Here is a 21574-nt window from a genome sequence, read left to right as displayed (position 1 = left end):
CACCTCTCCTGCACGTACCAAGCTAGTAGTGAGAACAGTAAGTGATAGTGACGGTTGCACCGGAGCTTGTGGCGTGTTGCATTGCTCTTTTTCAGGAAGCCGCGACTCGTTGACTGTACTCGCTGAGGTAGTGAAAGATCTGACAATAGTGCGTAGGCTCTGAAATTCAGTATCCCAAGCTGCAGCGATTTTGTCAAAGTGTGAAATTAGAAGGGCTTCAACTTCCATCAAGGTAATGTGAGTTGCGGTTGCCATGTTGGAAAGAAATTAGTGATGTCAAAGATTGACTGTAGAACTGGCCAGTTGCTAATACACGTAGGTAGTGTTGGTATAAAATGGAGTTAGTTAGTTTGATTGTTTTCAGTGTCTACGCACTGCATACCCGGCTTACAAGGTACCGGGGGGGGTGTTGAGAGCCTCTCACTGAAGTGACTGCCTTAGGCCTCAACTCTCCGGATCAGTTATTAAGTGTGGTAGTCCCAATGTTGTGGTATCATTTGATTCCTCTTTGTATGCAGAGCCTAATCATCAGGGAGAGGTAGATAGGAGATCCTCATAAACATCAATAGAAGGCAAAATATTAATGTTTCACACAGAGCAACTGATAATGCGTCCATTCAAGGAGCTGCCCAGAGTCACGCCCCACTCTGTTTTCTTCTTTAACGGGAAGAGTCCACAGCTGCATTAATTACTTTTGGGAACTCAGAACCTGGCCACCAGGAGGAGGCAAAGACACCGCAGCCAAAGGCTTAAATACCTCCCCCACTCTCCTCATCCCCCAGTCATTCTTTGCCTTTCGTCACAAGAGGTTGTCAGAAAAGTGTCAGAAGTTTAAGATAGTCTCTTATGGAGGGCAGTACTCTTCGAAATGGGACTGGAGTTTTAAGTAGTCCTGACAGCCTCTCAGTGAGAGCATGGATGAAGGTTAGAGTCCGGAGATGCAGGGAGAGTTTTTCTGCAAAACCATCCCGACTCATATTAACAGCTCCTTGGCAATCGGCGTTGACGAGTTTCACTGCCTGCCTTTATTCACTCATGTCCATGTCAGAAGCGAGGCTACTATCTGTCACACTTGAAGGACCGTGTTCCTGTTCCACAGCGTAGATTCTGGTAAGATCATTTTCCTTTATTATGGGAATGTGATGTTAACGAGAAGGTAGGGTCCCAGTGGCACTCCTTTAATCTTAAAATAGGAATCATGGGTTAATATCCCCTGAGGGCGGCTATTGAACAGGGGGGACTTTGCTGATGTATATTAATACTTCAGGCTCATGGCTTTCGGAACATTACGGCTTTATCGTCATTTGGCACGATCTTTAGATTTGCGCGCTCTTTTTATTACTTGAACGGTGCACCTCGTGACCGGGTGCGGTTATGTTGTTTTTCACTTCCATATGCTGACTGTGTGGCGACAGGGAGAGTCTGCTCGTTGGTTATCTGGTTCACAGGAGGTGGTAAGTGCCCCAGCCATTGGGGGTGTATAAAAGGTGCCTGTTAGTGTTTGTCTTTTTTTCTAATCCCAAGATGGAGGATTCTAATTTTTTAGACACCGATGTCTCTGATGCGGAGAATGCGTCTTGTGATGAATATGAAATGGCCCAGGCTATCCATGCCCATCAGTTATGTTCCGATTGCCGTTCCAGAGTACTCTTTTCTCCCGATTCTGGGTCCTCAGAGTGCATTGAGCCATCCGCCCCCGAGGATTCTAGGTCCTGTGAGGCGCGTGTCCCAGAAAATTATTTTGCTATGCAGGCAGGTGTCCCTATGGCCTTTACTCCTTCTTCGGAAGGTGGTTTGTTTCCTCAGAGGTTACAGCACGGTTCCCACATGGCCATATCTATGGTGCTGGCTCATTTGTATCTCCCAAGTGAAAAATTTTTAAGATACTGTCCGTGTTCTGTCAACCAGGGCCTGTCGGGCGTAGGGATCGGCCCGATTCAGTTCGGCCTCCTGGGGAAGCGTGGGCCTCTGAGGCTTCAGGCGCCCCAATCTTGGGGCCGGAGTTGTTTGTCGATCCGGCGAGGGATAATTTTGCCTTCCGTTATAGGTTGGCATGTCTTCGTGTCCTACTATGACATGTTTTGGTGTTGCTAGAGTATCCCAGTCCTAGTGGGCCGAGGGATCAGAGGCCTTAGATGCAGGATGGCAAATTGGTTTAGACACTTGGGGATGAAATAATCTCCTTGACGTTTCCATTTTCTTTCTTTAGGTATCATTTCCAGTTCTGAGCTTTGGTGAAGGGTGCCTCTGATCGGCTGGACCGGTTGGGGTACCTTTTTTCCTTGGGCATTTACCTGAGGGTGCTGCCTTACTTTTTTTTTGATCCGGATAGGATGTATTTAATTTGTTTGTATAAGCTCACGTCTGATATAACTTCCGTTTTGGGAACGTTCTTTCTCTGGAACTGATACTTGCGATTTTGTGATCGCATGGGCACTTCCTAGGAAGTTGCGCACTTTGGTTAAGACCAAGGTTATGTTTTCTGGTTCATGTTATCGAACCTTCGGGTCGATTTTTTTTCTTGGACCTTAGACAGTTCTGGAGTGTTCCTGTACCAGGCAGGTACTGGTTGGGCGCTGTCTACTGTTTCTTGGGTTCATGTCACCCTCGTGGTGCTGATTATCCCGTCGGATTCCTAAAAATTTATTTTATGCCTAGTTTATGGACTCGGCTTGGATCCTACTACGAAGTATGGGGCCTGGGCCGTAGATCAAATGCTTCTGGTAGGAAGGTTGTGAGCTCCGATGGAAGTTGATTCTTTCTGGCATTATTACTTGAGATGCGTGACTGACTTTTTCAGATGTCGTTGTGGTTCCTAGGGTCCCTTGGGACTCAGAACCATAGGTTTCCATTTTTTTGGAGTCTGGAGATGTTATTGGCTTCCGGCGGTCTAGTATCTGGTGTACGATTTGCGTCTTCACTTGTGGTGTCTCCGGATGACGACTCTGTGGCCTAGTCGCATTCCTTTTGCTGTGGCAATGTTTCCTTCCCTCCCGTCTTAGGTTGGGTCATTTGTTCTGGAAGGGCATGCATGTCCTTATTCCTTCATCAGTGTTTAGTTTGCTCTAGTACGTAGAGTGCCTCTATGGTAGGGTGGTTACCGTTGTTTAATCCGCTTGTTTTCACCTAGGGTGGGGGAGGGGTGTTCTCCTTGATTTGGAGGTACCTCAGTATCTGTAAAGGGCCTGTGGGTCCTTGTTTTTCTCCGCCTCGTAGGGTTTTTTCCCTCTCTTGCATTCTCAGAATCGCGGAGTTGGATTCTGGTATCAGAATGCTGTGGGTCAGAGTGCTTTCTTCCCTTGAGGAGTGTTCCTTCTTATGGAAGACTGCAGTGTAGGGGTCCTTGGACCCGAGCATGAGGTTCCTGTCATGGTTCAGGGTAGCATGCTAATTTTCTAGTAGCAGTCAGAGTTCTACTCTGGGGCTTCGGTTCTTTGTAGATCCATCTTTTTTTTCTTCTGAAGGTCTGAGACTCTTGTAGTCGTTTTTTCACTAGCCTTTGGGCTGGGGACCGTTATCCTGGAAGGAAGGCCGGGGATCAGTCTGCTTTTTGCTGTATGGACCGTTTACTTTTATTGCATTTGTCCTCCCCTTTGATGGGGGGACTCTTAGTGCCCATCTCTATACTGGTGGCGGCTGCTGCCGGGATGGATCGCTCCTTGGCTTCCGAAGATTTCTAGTTGGGAGCTGTTGTCAAGATTTTGCGGCACTTCTCGGTGGGATGAGTCCCACAATGGCTTAGGACAACTTTGCTGCCTTTTGATTGGTCATCTCAAGTTTTGCTCACAGGTGGCTCTATGCCTTCTTGGAGAGCTATTTTTAAGCCGCTAGGACGGGTTTTCTATCTTTGCTTGTCTATGCTTGTTTAGCCTGATGGGTTTTGACTTGTCTAGGTTGCAAAGGGGAACTCCCGGTTTTCTGGAACACCATAGTGTGTATGGTGCTGTGTCAGGGATATGAGAGTGGCCTTCCGGTCATCCTAGTGAAGTTTTTCTCCTGACTATGGATTTCTCTTCTGGTCCTTGTCCTCCTAGGGAGTTTGTTTCCCCGGGCAGTGGTCCTGTGGCAACCTTAGGTCGCTCTAAGTTTGATTTGGTCCTTTGGCTATCTCATGGTTTCCTCTTTTCTCCCTCTCGGGGGTAGATAGGGATTTTTTGACCAGTTTAACTTGAGCCCTTGCTGGATGGTCCTTCGGATCTCTTATGGGTTCCTCTACTCTCCCTCTCGGGGGTTGATTAGAGGCTTTTTAATTTTAGGGCAGAGACGTTTTTTGTGGAGTTGAGTGCCGCGGTGCTGACTCCTCGGAGGCCTTGAGCTCAGCATGACTCTGGGTCTGACTGGTCTCTAACACGGCTTTTGTAGGTTGTGTAACTGATGAGGGTTACCCGGGCGTCCCTTTTTTTTCTTCTTGGTATGTAAGTTTTTTGTAGGGTGTCGAGTAATTCAGGCTGTGGTGCCTTTCGAAGGAGCCACCTTTTTTGTACCCACCCTTTGTTTTGCTTTCAGTGTTCTCTAGCTTGGGTATTGTTTTCCCAAAAGTAATGGATGCAGCTGTGGACTCTTCCCGTTTTAAGAAAAAAAACATCAATTATGCTTACTTGATAATTTTATTTTCTTCTGACAGGAAGAGTCCACAGCTACACCCCGCGTTTTATCTATGGACCACAGTACGTTTTTGTTCTTCTGGCACCTTTTTTCACCCTGATATTTCTCCTACTGTTCCATGTTTCCCTTGGGCAGAATGGGGGGATGAGGGGAGTGGGGGAAGTATTTAAGCCTTTAGCTGGGGTGTCTTTGCCTCCTCCTGGTGGCCAGTTCTGAATTCCCAAAAGTAATGAATGCAGCTGTGGACTCTTCCCGTCAGAAGAAAAGAAAATGATCAGGTAAGCATAATTTATGTTTTTTTCCTGTACCTTCAGGTCCCTGTCAGCGACTGGTTGAGGCTAACACACCTGAATGTGCTGTGACCTGGAGGGTAAGTCCTTTCAATTTCACAGATATTTAGGAGAAAGGACTAGAAGATCAGGGACATTGTGGGACCTGCTACCCTCCTGAAGGGTTAATATTTATTACATATGTATCTGTTACTCAGATATACTACGGCTGAGCAGCTAGCTGGTTTTTACCAGGTACAGGGAAGTTGCCGCACCCAGGGCCGGGTAATTTTTCTTTTTATCCCTGGCTTATGGTGAGTGGGAATGGGGTATCAGGGCGATACTCTCACACCACTCTGTTTTCCTGTGTGGGTCCGTCTTTACGGATCTTATAATGCTTATATATACTTTTTATTTGTATGGGACCAAATAGTTCTGGTCTCTATATCGTTTGTTTACCTCTGTTCACTACCTAGTGTAGGTTAGGACGTTGATGGCACAGTTTTCATGTTGCACAACAACACCGTTTTTTATATACTACCGAAGAGATTTAATATGTTATTTAAATCTAAAGTAGTATTAAAGTTTGCGGTAGTGAGATCCGCTTTGCATCTAGTCAACCTTGTGCTTATACTGGGGACTCGTGAGGAAACTTATTCTGCCATTGTGGACGGATACGAGTAGCCGCTTTGTTAACTTCACGGCAATATTATGGTAGCTATTATGCTAGCTTCAAATGTTTTCTATCTATATTTTTACTATAAGTAGTATATTCTGGATATTGTTATCAGATCTGCTTGCTTCATCCTTTATCTGATATACATTTTACAGGTGTATTTAGGAATTTTACCTTTGCATGTTTTATCGCATCTCTCTTAATAGACTATTTATTATACGCATTTTTTCTGTTTATCTCTTGTCTTTGTACATATTATTTCTATGTTTTTTAGGGATTATTATCATGTTCATGTTTTTATTCCTATTTTCTTCAGTTAAATCTGGGATGCTAGCGAATTATCTGTACTTAGCCTAGGTTTATAGCTACGTATACAGCGATGCTATGACATTGAAGTAAGTCTGTAAAGTATAAATGGATTTATACCAATATTGTTATAAGCTTTATGTAGGTTTATCCTTTTGCTTTTATGCATATTACCTAAAGGGACATGAAACCCAAAAAAGTTCTTTCATGATTCAGATAGAGAATACAATTTTAAACAACTTTCCAATTTACTTCTATTATTTAAATTTGCTTCCTTCTCTTGTTAATCATTTGCTGAAAGGTTTATCTAGGCAAGTTCATGAGCAGCAGAGAAACTAGATTCTAGCTGTTGATTGGTGGCTGCATATATATATTGAATGTGATTGGCTCACCCATGGGTTAAGTTAGAAGTTAGTAGTGCATTGCTGCTCCTTCAACAAATTATACCAAGAGAATGAAACAGATTAGATAATAGAAGTACATTAGAAAGTTGTTTAAAATTGTATTCTCTATCCAAATCATGATAGAAAAAATTTTGGGATTCATGTACCTTTAATGTTCTATGGATTTTCACTGTATCTTCTATGGTAGAGGTGAATGTTGGATTTGGTTTTAAGCTATGTCTGCTTAATTTTTGCCTTATACCTCCTAATGGTATGTTCTAGGGATTAGTAACCTTTCATGTTTTATCCCTATCCTACCGTAGATGAAATTGTGATAAGCATTATGTTAGCTTATTTAAATTTTCTCTACAGTTCCAACTCATGAGCGTGTTTTTATAAGCATTCCTGTTCATCCCTATTCTTTAGCATAGAAGTATTTGTTTTACTTCATTTTGCCTACTGTACTTATTATAAAGGGAATTTTTGTTTTTGTCATATTTTCCTTATCTCTCTTCTGGAGAGATTTATCGTGATATTTTTATTTTTTTAAGATGTGTCAATCCTGCTGTTTGCTTTTTTGGACAAATTCTTCTAATTTGCAGTACTTCCTTTAGACTTAGCATCTGCCCCTCAAATATTACGAAGGTTCTAGAGAGTTTCTTCGTCTTAGACAGATCTCTTATCAGCTGGTCGAGGAATGCAGTGACAACATTCCTAACCTATGTGTTGGTTCAAGTTTCATTTTTCATGTAGTAAGATCTCATACGGATCTTCTCTCAGAATCTTCCACTTGGTAAGGTAAAGATATCCTTTTTTACAAAGGAATTTTGGGAGCCAGCGTATTAAGCTGGCTTTATATCAAGTGGAGGGGCATCTGGTATGGATTTTCTAGTGGTTAACCTTGTGGCTTTGCAGCTCAAAGGTTGTTGGTTCGTATCCAGCTGCTGGGCGCTGGATACCCCTTTATTCGATCTCCTTGGAGATTTTCCCGATAGGGGTTAGGAGTTTCAGTCCTCTGTTCATCTTTCAGAGACACTGTGTATGATTGTATTTGGTCTAATTGGGCTTCCATAGACTATTCCTTTTGCTCATTTCTATCTGAGATTGTTACGGTAATGAAGCTCAGATATGGATCTGTATTCTTTTGGATATCTTTCAGAGGATTGTTAGACATCTGACGAAAGATTCCGTCCTGGTGATTCTTTCAGGATGTATCCTTAGAACATATGTTTCCGGATACCTTCTTGGGAGATTGGTGTCTAAGGATTACCAGCCTTTAGGGCTGGGGAACAATTTAGTTTTTCATTATGAAAGAGGGTGCTCTTTCTGGGTCGGAATCTGCTGCCTCTAGGCCTCCTGCTGCAGAGGAACCAGACTTTAGATTTAGGATTGAGCATTTACGCTTTATGTTGAAGGAAGTTTTGGCTATGTTAGAGGTTCCAGAGCCCAAATTGCCTGAGGAACCTTTGATTCCTAAATTAGATAAGGTCTACGAGGACAGGGTTGTCCAACAAACGTTCCCGGTTCCCATAAAGATGGCAAACATTATTAAGAATGAATGGGAAAGAATTGGTTCTTAATTTTCCCCTTCTTCTTCTTTTAAAAAATGGTTCCTGGTCCCGAACTCTTAATTGGAGTTGTGGGGCTCCATCCCTTAGGTGGATGGCGCTATCTCCATGCTTGCTAAACACACTACTATCCCGCTTGATGATAGTTCGTCTTTTAGAGAGCCCATGGATAAGAAAATAGACACTCTGTTACGAAAGATGTTTTAACATACGGGATATTTGTTTCGACCGGCAGAGGCTGTTGTTGCGGTTGCTGGAGCAGCTACCTGCTGGTGTGACTCCTTATCTGAGTTGATCGAGGTAAAAGGGGCCCCTCGACGTGATCCAGGAAAGAATTTAAGGCCTTAAGGGTGGCTAATTCCTTTTATTTGTGATGCAAATTTGCAATTATTCGCCTGTAATAAATCCAAGCAGAACAAGAAGCCCGCCGAGACAAAGTCGTCATGAAGGGGTGGCCCCTGATCCGGGATCATGTAGGGGGCAGACTGTCACTCTTTTTGACTCTTGGTTTGGGGACATACAAGACCCGTGGGTCCTGGAGGTCATCGCTCAAGGATACAGGATAGGTTTCAAGTCTCATCCACCAGGGGCAGATTCTCTTGTCAAACCTGTCTTCAAGGCCAGAAAAGAGAGAAGCCTTTCTGGGGTGGGAGAGGAATCTCTCCTCCCTGGGAGTCATTGTCCCTGTAACCTCTTACAGAAAGAGGTCTGAGATACAATTCAAAACCTTTTTGTGTTCCCTAAGAAGGATGGGACTTTTCTGCCCGATTCTGGACCTAAAGTGCTTAAACAAGTTCCTAGCTTTCCCCTCATTCAAGAATTGAAACAATAAGGTCCATCCTTCCTTAGTTCAGGAAGGACAGGTTCATGACCAGGATAGATCTGAAGGATACTTACCTTCACGTTCCAATACACAAGGAACACTTCAAGTTCCTAAGATTTGCATTCCTGGACCAGCACTTCCGGTTTATTGTACATTCCGTTTGGTCTAGCTACTGCTCCAAGAGTTTTTACGAAGGTTCTAGGGGCTTTGCTTGCAGTGGCCAGAACCAGAGGTATAGCAGTAGCGCTATACTTGGACGATATTCTGGTTCAAGCACCATCCTGTCGTCTGGCAGAGGACCATTCGGGAAAGCCCTTCTATCTCTACTTCAATCTCATGGAAGGAAGATAAATTAGAAAGAGTTCTCTTATTCCCAGTACCAGGGTGGATTCCTGGGTACTATAATAGACTCCATATCCATGAGGATATTTCTTACAGACCAGAGACGTTACAAACTAACTTCCGCTTGTCTTGCCATCCATGGAGATGATTGGTCTCATGGTGTCCAGCATGGACATCATTCCTTTTGCCAGATTCCATCTCAGACCACTTCAGCTGTGTATGCCTGAGACAGTGGAACGGCGATTATTCGGATCTGTCTCAACCGATTTCTCTGGACAACCGGTCGAAAGAATTGCTCTCCTGGTGGCTCTGTCCAGATCACCTGTCCCCAAGGGACATCCTTCTTGAGAACATCCTGGAGATTGTGACTACGGACGCAAGTCCTCTCAGGATGGAGAGCTGTTTTGGTGGTGCCAGAAAGCACAGGGCCTGTGGACTCGAGAGGAATCCCTCCGCCCGATCAACATTTTGGAACTTCAAGCTCAATGCTCTGAAGGCTTGGCCTCTTCTGGGTTCGTCCCAGTTTATCAGATTCCAATCAGACAACATAACCTTGGTGGCTTACATTAACCATCAGAGGGAATGAAGAGCTCCCTAGCAATGTGGGAAGTATCTCGAATTCTGGAGTGGGCGGAGACCCACAACTGCTCATTGTCAGCGATCCACATTCCAGGTGTGGACAACTGGGAAGTGGATTTAATCAGCAGACAATCCTTTCATCCGAGGGAATGGTCTCTCAATCCCGAGGTGTTTGCGGAGATTTGCAATAGATGAGGGGCACCAGAGATAGATCTCATGACATCCCGGCTCAATTCCAAGCTGCCCAGATATGGGTCGCGGTCCAGGGATCCTCAGGCGGAGCTAACAGATGCCTGCAGTGGCCTGCATCAAGCAGGAGCAGGCATCAGTGATACTGATTGCTCCATCGTGGCCGCGAAGGATGTGGTTCGCGGATCTGGTGGGGATGTCCTCATCTCCTCTGTGGAAGTTACCTTGTCGCAGGGATCTGCTGGAACAGGGTCCTTTTGTTCATCAAAATCTAGATTCTCTGAGGCTGACTGTGTGGAGATTGAACGCTTAGTTTTAGCCAGAAGAGGTTTATTGACCCTCTCATTCAGGCTCGTAAGCCTGTTACTCGTCACATCTATCATAAGGTGTGGAGAGCTTACTTATTCTGGTGTGAAGAGTGTGGTTTCGCCTGGCATAAGGTCAATGCTGCCAGGATTCTTTCCTTTCTCCTGGAGGGTCTGTAGAAGGGCTTTTCTGCCAGTTCTGACAGATTTCATCCCTTTCTGTTTTGCTGCACAAGAGGCTTGCGGAGCTCCCTGGAGTACAATCCTTCATTAAGGCTCTGATCAGGATCAGACCTGTGTTTAACTCTAACGCTCCACCTTGGAGTTTGAATATTGTTCTTAAATTTTTGCAACGGGCTCCGTGTGAGCCTATGCATTCGGTTGACATTAAAGGGACACTAAACCCAATTTTTTTCTTTCATAATTCAGATAGAGCATGCAATTTTAAGCAACTTTCTAATTTACTCCTATTATCAATATTTCTTCGTTCTCTTGCTTTCTTTATTTAAAAAGCAGGAATGTGATGCATAGGAGCAGGCCCATTTTTGGTTGAGAACCTGGGTTATGCTTGCTTATTGGTGGATAAATGTAAGCCTCCAATAAGCAAGCGCTATCCATGGTGCTCAACCTAAAATGGGCTGGCTGCTAAGATTTACATTCCTGCTTTTAGAATAAAGATAGCAAGAGAACAAATAAAAATTGATAATAGTAAATTAGAAAGTTGATTAAAATGTAATGCTCTATCTGAATCATGACAGAAAAAAAATTGGGTTCAGTGTCCCTTTAAGTTGTTGTCCTGGAAGGTTCTTTTTCCATTGGCTGTTGCGTTGGCACGCAGAGTTTCTGAAATGGCTGCCTTGCAATGTGAGCCTCCTTATCTGGTGTTCTGGGTTTTCTTCTTAAGGTGGTGTCTTAATGTAACATTTATCAGGAGATTGTGGTTCCTTCCTTATGTCCTAATCATTCTTCTTTGAGGAACGTTTACTTCATAATCTGGATGTGGTTCGAGCTTTGAAGTTTTATCTTCAAGCTACTAAGGATTTTAGACAAACTTCTTCCTTGTTTGTTATTTACTAACGAGGCCTCTATGGATCAGATTAGTAAGGCGGGCTACCTGTTCCTCCTTACATACTTTTTCAAAGTTCTACAAATTTGACGTTTTTGCTTTGGTCGAAGCAGCTTTTGGGAGAAAGGTTTTGCAGGCTGTGGTGCCCTCAGATTAGGGTCCGCCTTTCTTTTACCCCTCCCGTTATCATTCAGTGTCCTCTAGAGCTTGGGTATAGTTTTCCCAACAGTAAGGAATGATGCCGTGGACTCTCCTCATATTAAGAAGGAAAACATAAATTATGCTTACCTGATAATTTAATTTCCTTCTGTATGAGGAGAGTCCACGGCCCCTGTACGTATACTCCGATGGGCAGACCAAAATTTGTTTTTCTCTTCTGGCACCATTTATACCCTGATATTTCTCCTACTGTTCCTTGTTCCCTTGGCAGAATGACTGGGATATGAGGGAAGTAGGGGGAGTATTTAAGCCTTTGGCTGGGGTGTCTTTGCCTCCTTCTGGTGGCCAGGTTCAGTATTTCCCAACAGTAAGGAATGATGCCGTGGACTCTCCTCATACAGAAGGAAATTAAATTATCGGGTAATCATAATTTGTTTTTTTAAGGATAAGGCAGTTTTTAGGACTAAATTTGTTTTCTTGTATTATAGGGTCCTAATCCCTAAATTCTCCAGAAAGGTTTTTTTTCATGTTTTGGTTGTTGTTAGAGCGTTGAAGTATTATGTTGACGCTACTATAGTTTTTACACCAACTTCCTGGAAAAGGCAGAAAGCTTCTGCCTTTTTTTTGTCCTCTTAGTTGAGACTTTTGATCCATAAGGCTTTTTTTGGAGGCAGGTCTGCACAGATTTATGCTCATTTTACTAGATTAGTTGCCACGTCTTGGCCTTTTAAGAATGAGGCTTAAGTTGACCAACTTTGCAAGGCAGCTACTTGGTCTTTCTTTACTTTTACTAAATTCTACCATTTGATGTTCTTGCTTCTTCTGAGGCGCCATTTGGTAGGAATTCCTTCAGGTAGTTGTCTCAGGTTGACTGATTCTTTGCATGTTGATAATTTTTTTTATTGCATTATTTTGCCTGTTTATTTCGTTTTTCAGTACCCACAGCTTGGGTATTAGTAATGGATCGTGGACTCTCATCACCTGTATGAATGAATGCTTACCTGATAAATTAATTTCTTTCATGGTGTTGAGAGTCCACAAGACCCCACCCTTTGTTTTTTCCTGGTTTTCTTTTTTCCCTGTTCCTATTTTTTGTTCTTATTTCTTTTCCTACCTTTTTTGCTTGGCTATACATTATGCTGAAGTGGGAGGGGTTTTATCGAGCTCTTGAGGTTTGGGAATCTTTGCTTCCTTTTAGTGGCAGGGAAGAGTAATTCCCAGGAGTAATGGATTGTGGACGCTCACCACTATGAAAAAAAATTAATTGATCAGGTAAGTATAAATTATGTTTTAATATATTACACATGTATTTTGTTATGCATATATTATAGCCCTACCTCTTTACTTCAGGCCTCCAGTTGTACTACATTTTCAGCGTCATTATGTGTTGTATATGTGCGCAACAAAAAACTCACCACTTGTAATATGAGGGATGATAGCGCACCCTGTGCTATCCAATGAATGTATAGGACATGCTAAAAAATAAAAGCCACGTTAACACTCTATGGTAAATATTTTTTATTATTGACTTGTAATGACTGATTTTGTGATATTCCTGGCGCAGGGACGTTATATTTAGCGCTGCAGATCCAGCTGGCGCTCTACAAATACCTGATAATAATAATAATATATTTATTTATATTCTCTCACAATCACCTCTCTCATTAATCTCTCTGGTTTTCCAGAGGTTAAACCCAACCCCTTAAAGCTGTCAGAGCGCCTCTGTGCAATTGATTGCATATAATGACTGTGTAGATGTATTTGCCATGTGCTTAATCATGGGGTTGTCTTTATTATATGATGTGCTTTGTTGTCTAACAATAACTTTTATCATCTCTTATTTATTCAGCATCAAGCCTAGTACTGACCAGCACCTGGCATTCATCTGCCATGGAGGATTTTACAGCCTTCCAGAAGAAAGTGGTTTGAGGTGGCTCTGGTTGAGGAGGAGCTCCTGCACTCTGAGATCCCCCCCTTTCTCCTGCCCTGGTTGCCAAGTCGTCCTGCGTCTTATGCAAAGTAGGCACAGCTCCTTCAGACCGCAGCTTCGGAGGAAGGAGCCAGGCCGCAGCCCTGACTAGGTAGCTGCCCCACAGAGGGCAGGGGAGCTGATGGAGTGCCAGCTACAAGAGCATGATCTCCCGTGGGAACAGCATGGCCTGAAAATTTGATTTCCCATACATTAGATTACTGCGATCCATCCCGTTCTTCAGGCAGATCATTAAATAATTAGTAGAAAACTATGTGGGGTTCTACATCACAGCAGGGTTCATTGATATTCTCAATGTGTCCTTATTTGTTGCTAACTGCTGTAGAATCAGTAAATCTCAAGCTAGTTTTATTACAAAATTGACAGTTTGTAAGATTTATCCATATCTAGTGCGCTGTAATAACATTTGTTGGAGAACTGCTTTAACTGAACTAGTTTGCTTAACACAATGATGCTTTTACTTGAGACTCACTTTTTTTCATGGTTCTAAAATAATGACTGTCTGCAATTTACCAGCAGATATTGCCCATTATCTTTTCTGACCATTCCATAAATTCCACCAGATTGTGGTTGATGCCATCATTGCATCCATGTGATATCATTGGTTCCTCTCTTGGCTGTTATTGGCTGCAGTCCATCTCTAACAGCTCCTCCCCTGTCAGCTGTCATATGACCTGCATGCAAAGCCCATGATCAGAGCTCTGGAACAAGCTCTGATACCCCTTCCCAAAACCTCCTGGGTGCCCTTTGATCCTGTTCCATCAAATGTCTGTTTAACTCTTGTCTCTGAGTGACTTGTGATTAACCTGGGTGTCTTTTGATTACATCCCTATTCTCAGATTATTGCATGCATTAGGTTATAGAATGCATGTTGCATGTTTCTTATCCAATATTTCTGCTGCTTTTGTTAAACTCTTGCTCTTTTTTATCTGTGATTTCAAAGTAATTTATTTACCACTGTTTTCATAAGAGCCTTTCTACTCATTAATAAATATTGCAACTCCTAATCTTAACCTCCTTAATTACAATTTTTTTCTTTTTAGCTTCTACAGTTCCAGAGCAAAGAACTGTCACCTTGGATTGGATGTAAATAATCGCACTGACCGGCTTGGAGTGGTGCAAGCTGTTACTATCATGGAAACTTTTCTTTAACAGCTGCCTTTGAGGGTCAAGTTGCACTGGATGGCAGCCACTGCTGCTGTGCTCTTGAAATGGTGTGAGCTTCCTTGTAACTTTTCTATAATGCCATCTCTCTACCCCATAGACCTCTTACCCTGCCCTCTCCCTCCCATACCCTATTTAATACCCTGCCATCTCCCACACATAGACCTCTTACCCTGCCATCTCCCTCCCATACCCTATTTAATACCCTGCCATCTCCCTCCCATACCCAATTTAATACCCTGCCATCTCCCACACATATACCTCTTACCCTGCCATCTCCCTCCCATACCCTATTTAATACCCTGCCATCTTCCACCCATAGACCTCTTACCCTGCCATCTCCCTCCCATACCCTATTTAATACCCTGCCACCTCCCACCCATAGACCCCTTACTCTGACATCTCCCCCCAAAACCCTATTTAATACCCTGCCATCTCTTTTCTCATACACCCCTTTCCTTGCCATCTCCTTACCATACCATCTCCCTCCATAACCTGCAATCTCCATTTCATATGCTCCTTACTCTGCCTTCTCCCTCGCGTGCCCTCTTTATCCTGTCATCTCCATCCTGTGAACTCTTTACCTTGCCATCTCCATCCTGTGTTCACTGTACCTGGATATTTCCCTGTTTTCACCCTCCAATAACTTTCTTTCTCCCCTTTCTTTCTACCCTCTGGCTCTTGTGACCTTCACACCCTGCCATCTCTATTTTTTGACCTTACATGCTATCTCCCCTGCCATAACACTCCATTACCCCATCATTGTGACCTCCCTAACCTGCAATCCCCCTCCAATACTCTCTTTATATTGTGATCTGCCTTCTGTAGAATTCTGTATCTTGTTTCCAAATTTATTCTGTTGATCTCTGTACTCTGCTGTCTTCCTCCTGTGATCTCTGTACTCTGCTGTCCTTCCTCCTGTGATCTCTGTACACTGCTGTCTCCCTCCTGTGAATCTCTGTACACTGCTGTCTCCCTCCTGTGATCTCTGTACACTGCTGTCTGTCCCTCCTGTGATCTCTGTACACTGCTGTCTCCCTCCTGTGATCTCTGTACACTGCTGGTCTCCCTCCTGTGATCTCTGTACACTGCCTGTCTCCTCCTGTGAATCTCTGTACACTGCTGTCTCCCTCCTGTGATCTCTGTACACTGCTGTCTCCCTCCTGTGATCTCTGTACACTGCTGTCCCCCTCCTGTGATCTCTGTACTCTGCTGTCTCCCTCCTGTGACTTCTGTACCTTGATGTCTCCTTCATGTGATCTCTGTACCCTACCATCTATCTTATGTGACCTCTGCACCATGCCGTCTCCCTCATGTGACCTCTGTTCTCTGCCGTCTCCCTACTTTGGCTTCTGTTGTTCCTTTCTGTGATCTCTGTACTCTGTCATCTCCCTCCTGTGACCTCCATACACTGCAATCTCCCTGCAATACTCTCTTTATCTTGTGATCTCCCTCCTGTGACCTCTGTCTCTCTCTCATGGCCTCTGTACCCTGCTGTCTCTCTCATGGCCTCTGTACTCTGCTCTCTCCATCTCATGACCACTGTATGCTTCTATCTCCCTCTCATGACCTCTGTACACTGCTGTCTCCCTCTCATGACCACTGTACCCTGCTGTCTCCCTCTCATGGGCTCTGTGCCCTTCTGTCTCCTTCTCATGGCCTCTGTACCCTGCTGTCTCCCTCTCATTGCCTCTGTACTCTGCTGTCTCCCTCTCAGGACCTCTGTACCCTGCTGTCTCCCTCTCATGGGCTCTGTGCCCTTCTGTCTCCCTCTCATGGCCTCTGTACCCTGCTGTCTCCCTCTCATGGCCTCTGTACCCTGCTGTCTCTCTCTCATGACCTCTGTATCATGCTGTCTCCCTCTTGTGACCTCTGTACCCTGCTGTCTCCCTCTCATGACCTCTGTACCCTGCTGTCTCCCTCTTGTGACCTCTGTACCCTGCTGTCTCCCTCTCATGACCTCTGTACCCTGCTGTCTCCCTCTCATGACCTCTGTACCCTGCTATCTCCTTCTCATGGGCTCTGTGCCCTTCTGTCTCCCTCTCATGGCCTCTGTACCTGCTGTCTCCCTCTCATGATCTCTATACCATCTGTCTCCCTCTCATGACCTCTGTACCCTGCTGTCTCCCTCTCATGACCTCTGTACCCTGCTGTCTCCCTCTCATGGGCTCTGTGCCCTTCTGTCTCCCTCTCATGGCCTCTGTACCCTGCTGTCTCCCTCTTGTGACCTCTGTACCCTGCTGTCTCCCTCTCATGGCCTCTGTACCTTGCTGTCTCCCTCTCATGGCCTCTGTACCCTGCTGTCTCTCTCTCATGACCTCTGTACCCTGCTGTCTCCCTCTCATGGCCTCTGTACCCTGCTGTCTCTCTCTCATGACCTCTGTACCCTGCTGTCTCCCTCTCATGGTCTCTGTACCCTGCTGTCTCCCTCTCATGACCTCTGTACCCTGCTGTCTCCCTCTCATGACCTCTGTACCCTACTGTCTCTCTCTCATGACCTCTGTACCCTGCTGTCTCCCTCTCATGATCTCTGTACCCTACTGTCTCTCTCTCATAACCTCTGTACCCTGCTGTCTCCCTCTCATGACCTCTGTACCCTGCTGTCTCTCTCTCATGACCTCTGTACCCTGCTGTCTCCCTCTCATGATCTCTGTACCCTACTGTCTCTCTCTCATAACCTCTGTACCCTGCTGTCTCCCTCTCATGACCTCTGTACCCTGCTGTCTCTCTCTCATGACCTCTGTACCCTGCTGTCTCCCTCTCATGATCTCTGTACCCTACTGTCTCTCTCTCATAACCTCTGTACCCTGCTGTCTCTCTCATGGCCTCTTTACCTTTTGTTCTTCATCCTGTGAGATCTGTAACCTGCCATCTCCCTCCTTTGACTGCCTTACCTTTCTTTGATTAGCAAGGGACATACTTTACCTTCACACTCACATGTGTGATCTCCTCATCTGACATCTCCCTTTTGTAATCTCTCTTTATCCTGTAATCTGACATATATTCATGTATTCAATGTCTGTGACAAATGTGTATATTCACTGTGTCATCAATCTTACTGACTTCTGCAGGTACAGGGCTGGCACAGAAAAGCCACTTCCTGTGGTTTCTTGTTAGTGCCAGTGTTGGAGGGCCCTTTTGCTTTGCCCAGTTATTTATATGGAGATCCTCTGCGTGCCCAGCTCTTCGTTCCCCTCAACATCAACTGCTTGATAAAAGCTGAAAGTGATCATCTGTTTGAGGGTAGGCTTTGTCAAGCGTGAATAGTGTCAAAGGGATGGACCAATGTGTGTGTGTATATATATATATATATATATATATATATATATATATATATATGTGTGTGTGTATGTGTGTGTTTATATATATACATATACATATATATATATATATATAGACTCCAGCTAAGTGCACTCTCACTCGCCAACCCAAACACAGACCAGGGTGCTTAACAGGATATGCAATCTGGATAAGGATAAGCACTCACTGGATTTAAATGCAACAACTATTTTATTCGGCAGTGACGTTTCGGGGCATTCACCCCTTCCTCAGACAACCCAAAATGTGATTCAAGCAGTGTTAAATAATAAATCCAACCCCTCCCCCATCAAATTTCAGCCAATCAAAATACATCAAATCAACTCAATAAGAGATGTATGTTTAACAAAAATAATTACACTTCTGTATAATCTCACCATAGTATACAATATTAATAGAAAAGCCTGTGTAAAGAAAGAATATATAACTATTGTGACCTATTAATGTGTATCTGTGGCAGTGTAATGAGTGGCTATGGAGCATAACCAGAGTCAACATAATCAAAGTCAGCACAATCCTCAATCCACCCTCTGCAGCACGTAATGTAATAAACATATAGGGCATAAAATTAAGGCATAAAATTAAATTAAATTGATACAACAGTATAAAACAGCTTACTTATTAGACATGTACATAGGTTGCCAGGCAGTGTGTGTAGTCCGCCATTCACTACCACGCTCAATCCAGCGTGGTCTAAGGGGGCGTGTGTGCATCCGGGTTACTGACAACTCGCAGCGCGCAATGTCCAAAGCAGTGTTATGTGTTGCCATGGCAACATGCCGCGATGCAACTGGGCTAACCAAAAAGGGGCCATCATCTGTATGCCAGCAGCAGGTTATCATGGCAACCCTGTACCACTTATACAGTGTCATATTCGCAGCTCGCATCGTGCCAATGTAAACTAACTGGGTCAGTGTTAGTGGATACTAAAGTCTTATTAGACACTGCTGGAAACTTAGCAAATCTGGGGATGAATATACACAGTCCCCGTAACCGGTTCACTAAAAACTGACTCAGCAGCTGTCAGGTGATAAAGCTGGCAGCGGATGTCTAAGATATAACTACACTCTCAATGCCTAGACAAGTAGGGGATCTCTACGATCTTAGTAGATCCGTATTAAAAAAATCCAATGGAAGCCTTGTTTAAACACTATAGCATAAATATAGCCATAAGTCTTAGAATATGGAGTCTAACTAAGATTTATCTGGATGGTAAGCTGTCAATTCTATTATTAAAAAGACACATATTCCGGCTATCTAGTTAGAGTATCCACTGTGTACTAATCCTAGCCATTATTCAATACCCCCTAGAAACCCAAAACTGACAGTGAGACCACAGTGTAAAGTGGGGATGAACAGGACCATATATTACAAAAAGGGGAGGGGGGTCTCAGACTATATGCTGGTAGGATGTCAAGGGCTCTACATATAACTAAGTGCAACACATAGGCTATAACTTTTATATCATGATGTCCGTATGGAATTCCATCTCTAAGGTCCTAGCATTTGTTGGGTACTAAACTAGAAGGTGGAACTTCATGTCACCTAGATTATGGTATTGCAAAATGAGTAATTAGTAGATGGAATGTGCGTGGACTCTCGATATGCCCACCAGGGCATCAAAGGATGTACATGGACTCTCATTAGTAATTGGTATGTTTGAAGACCTAATACCAATTCTGATTCCAGAACAGGTACTATAAGAAACAGTGCCCGTCCACATTTGTATTAAGTCCACCAGGGTGTACCGTTCCAAGTCTATGAATCCATTTGGCTTCAATTTGTAGGAGCTTCTTCTTTCTGTTACCTCCCCGTGTCGGTGTAGGCACATGGTCAATAAGTATGAAGCGTAAGTCCTTCACCGTGTGGTTCATCTGTAAAAAATGGCGTGCCACTGGTTGTTCCGATGTACCATCTTTGAGTGCCGTCCTAATGGCACTCCGATGGTTAGCCATCCTCTTCTTGATGTCGTCATCCGTCTTACCGACGTAGTACATCCCACATGTGCAATTCAGCAGATAGACCACAAATGGGGTGGAACAAGTTAGATGGTGTTGGATCTTAAAACTCTTGGTGGTGTGTGGATGGTGGAAGGTTTTACTCTGTATCATTGAATTGCACGTTGTGCATCCAAGGCATTTAAAACATCCCTGTCTCTTAGATTTTAACCATGTATCTTTGATGTAAGCATGTCTTGGATCGGTAATCATCAGCATATCTTGGAGGTTGCGTCCTCTTTTATATCCCATCCTTGGTGGAGAAAATTCTTTAAATGGTAGCTGTTGATCTGTGGTCATTTAGGGGAATATGTCATGGTACAGGTCATCCGTTTTTCAACAGGTTTCTCCCCTTTTATTTTGAGTAGAGTACTCCTCTCGTATCCTTGGCTAGTCTGTGGGCTTTTGAATAGTTGCATAGGAATAACCTCTCTTTAGAAATTTGGTAGACATCTCTTCTAAGTTGTATCTCGCTGTTCTTCGGTAGAGGTTGTGCCAATGGAATGGCTCTGATGAGAGATCTCGGGTGGCTACTGCTTGACAACAGGAGGGAGTTCCTGTCCGTAGGTTTTTGGTACATGGGGGGTTTCTAATTGCCCATCTCCTTGAGGATCCTCAGATCCAAAAATCAATGGATTCTTTGCTGGCCACCATCTTAAATTTCACCGATGTGGTAGATCATTAAGGTCCTGTACCCCTAGATGTTCTTCTGTACCTCTCCACACCAGCAGCACATCATCAATGTATCTCATGTATTTGATGATTTCAGGGAACCTCATAGACCTTCATTATGTTGGATTTGTAATCCCTCCATAAATAAGTTAGCATAGGAAGGGGCCATGTTTGACCCCATGGCGGTCCCCGTGATTTGCTGGTAGTATTTCAGTTCGAATCGGAAGAAGTTTAGTGACAAACATAATTCAAGGATCTTAATGATGTAAGTACTACTAGGCCCAACATAGGGGTATCTCGAGAGAGCATTTGTAACTGCCTTCATACCATCCTGGTGTGGAATAATGGTATATAAGCTTGTAACGTCCATAGACACCAAGTAATCATCTACAGACAAATCTTGAACCTGTGACAGATGTCCCAGTACATCGGTGGAATCCTTCACATATGATTTCATGTGCCTCACCAATGGTTGGAGGAATGAATCAATCCACTTTGCCAGAGGACTAAGTTTCCAGCAGTGTCTAATAAGACTTTAGTATCCGCTAACACTGACCCAGTTAGTTTACATTGGCACGATGCGAGCTGCGAATATGACACTGTATAAGTGATACAGGGTTGCCATGATAACCTGCTGCTGGCATACAGATGATGGCCCCTTTTTGGTTAGCCCAGTTGCATCGCGGCATGTTGCCATGGCAACACATAACACTGCTTTGGACATTGCGCGCTGCGAGTTGTCAGTAACCCGGATGCACACACGCCCCCTTAGACCACGCTGGATTGAGCGTGGTAGTGAATGGCGGACTACACACACTGCCTGGCAACCTACGTACATGTCTAATAAGTAAGCTGTTTTATACTGTTGTATCAATTTAATTTAATTTTATGCCTTAATTTTATGCCCTATGTGTTTATTACATTACGTGCTACAGAGGGTGGATTGAGGATTGTGCTGACTTTGATTATGTTGACTCTGGTTATGCTCCATAGCCACTCATTACACTGCCACAGATACACATTAATTGGTCACAATAGTTATATATTCTTTACACAGGCTTTTCTATTAATATTGTATACTATGGTGAGATTATACAGAAGTGTAATTATTTTTGTTAAACATACATCTCTTATTGAGTTGATTTGATGTATTTTGATTGGCT

The 21574-nt window shown here is 43.9% G+C and overlaps 1 protein-coding gene across 1 annotated transcript in view; it reads left to right on the top strand.

Moving 5' to 3' along the window:
- The window catches only part of DEPDC5 (DEP domain containing 5, GATOR1 subcomplex subunit), a 336582-nt gene that overhangs the window by 156482 nt on the left and 158526 nt on the right, over positions 1-21574 (top strand). The window contains 9 exon segments of the mRNA XM_053702000.1: positions 13120-13184; positions 13186-13287; positions 13289-13306; positions 13308-13344; positions 14298-14339; positions 14342-14370; positions 14373-14426; positions 14428-14467; positions 17488-17667. Of these exon segments, the coding sequence (XP_053557975.1) occupies positions 13120-13184; positions 13186-13287; positions 13289-13306; positions 13308-13344; positions 14298-14339; positions 14342-14370; positions 14373-14426; positions 14428-14467; positions 17488-17667 (567 nt within the window).

This window comes from Bombina bombina, chromosome 2 (assembly GCF_027579735.1).
Source record: "Bombina bombina isolate aBomBom1 chromosome 2, aBomBom1.pri, whole genome shotgun sequence".
Lineage (NCBI taxonomy): Eukaryota > Metazoa > Chordata > Amphibia > Anura > Bombinatoridae > Bombina > Bombina bombina.
The sequence above is the reverse complement of the archived record's forward strand: the minus strand, read 5'-3'. Positions and strand labels throughout refer to the sequence as shown.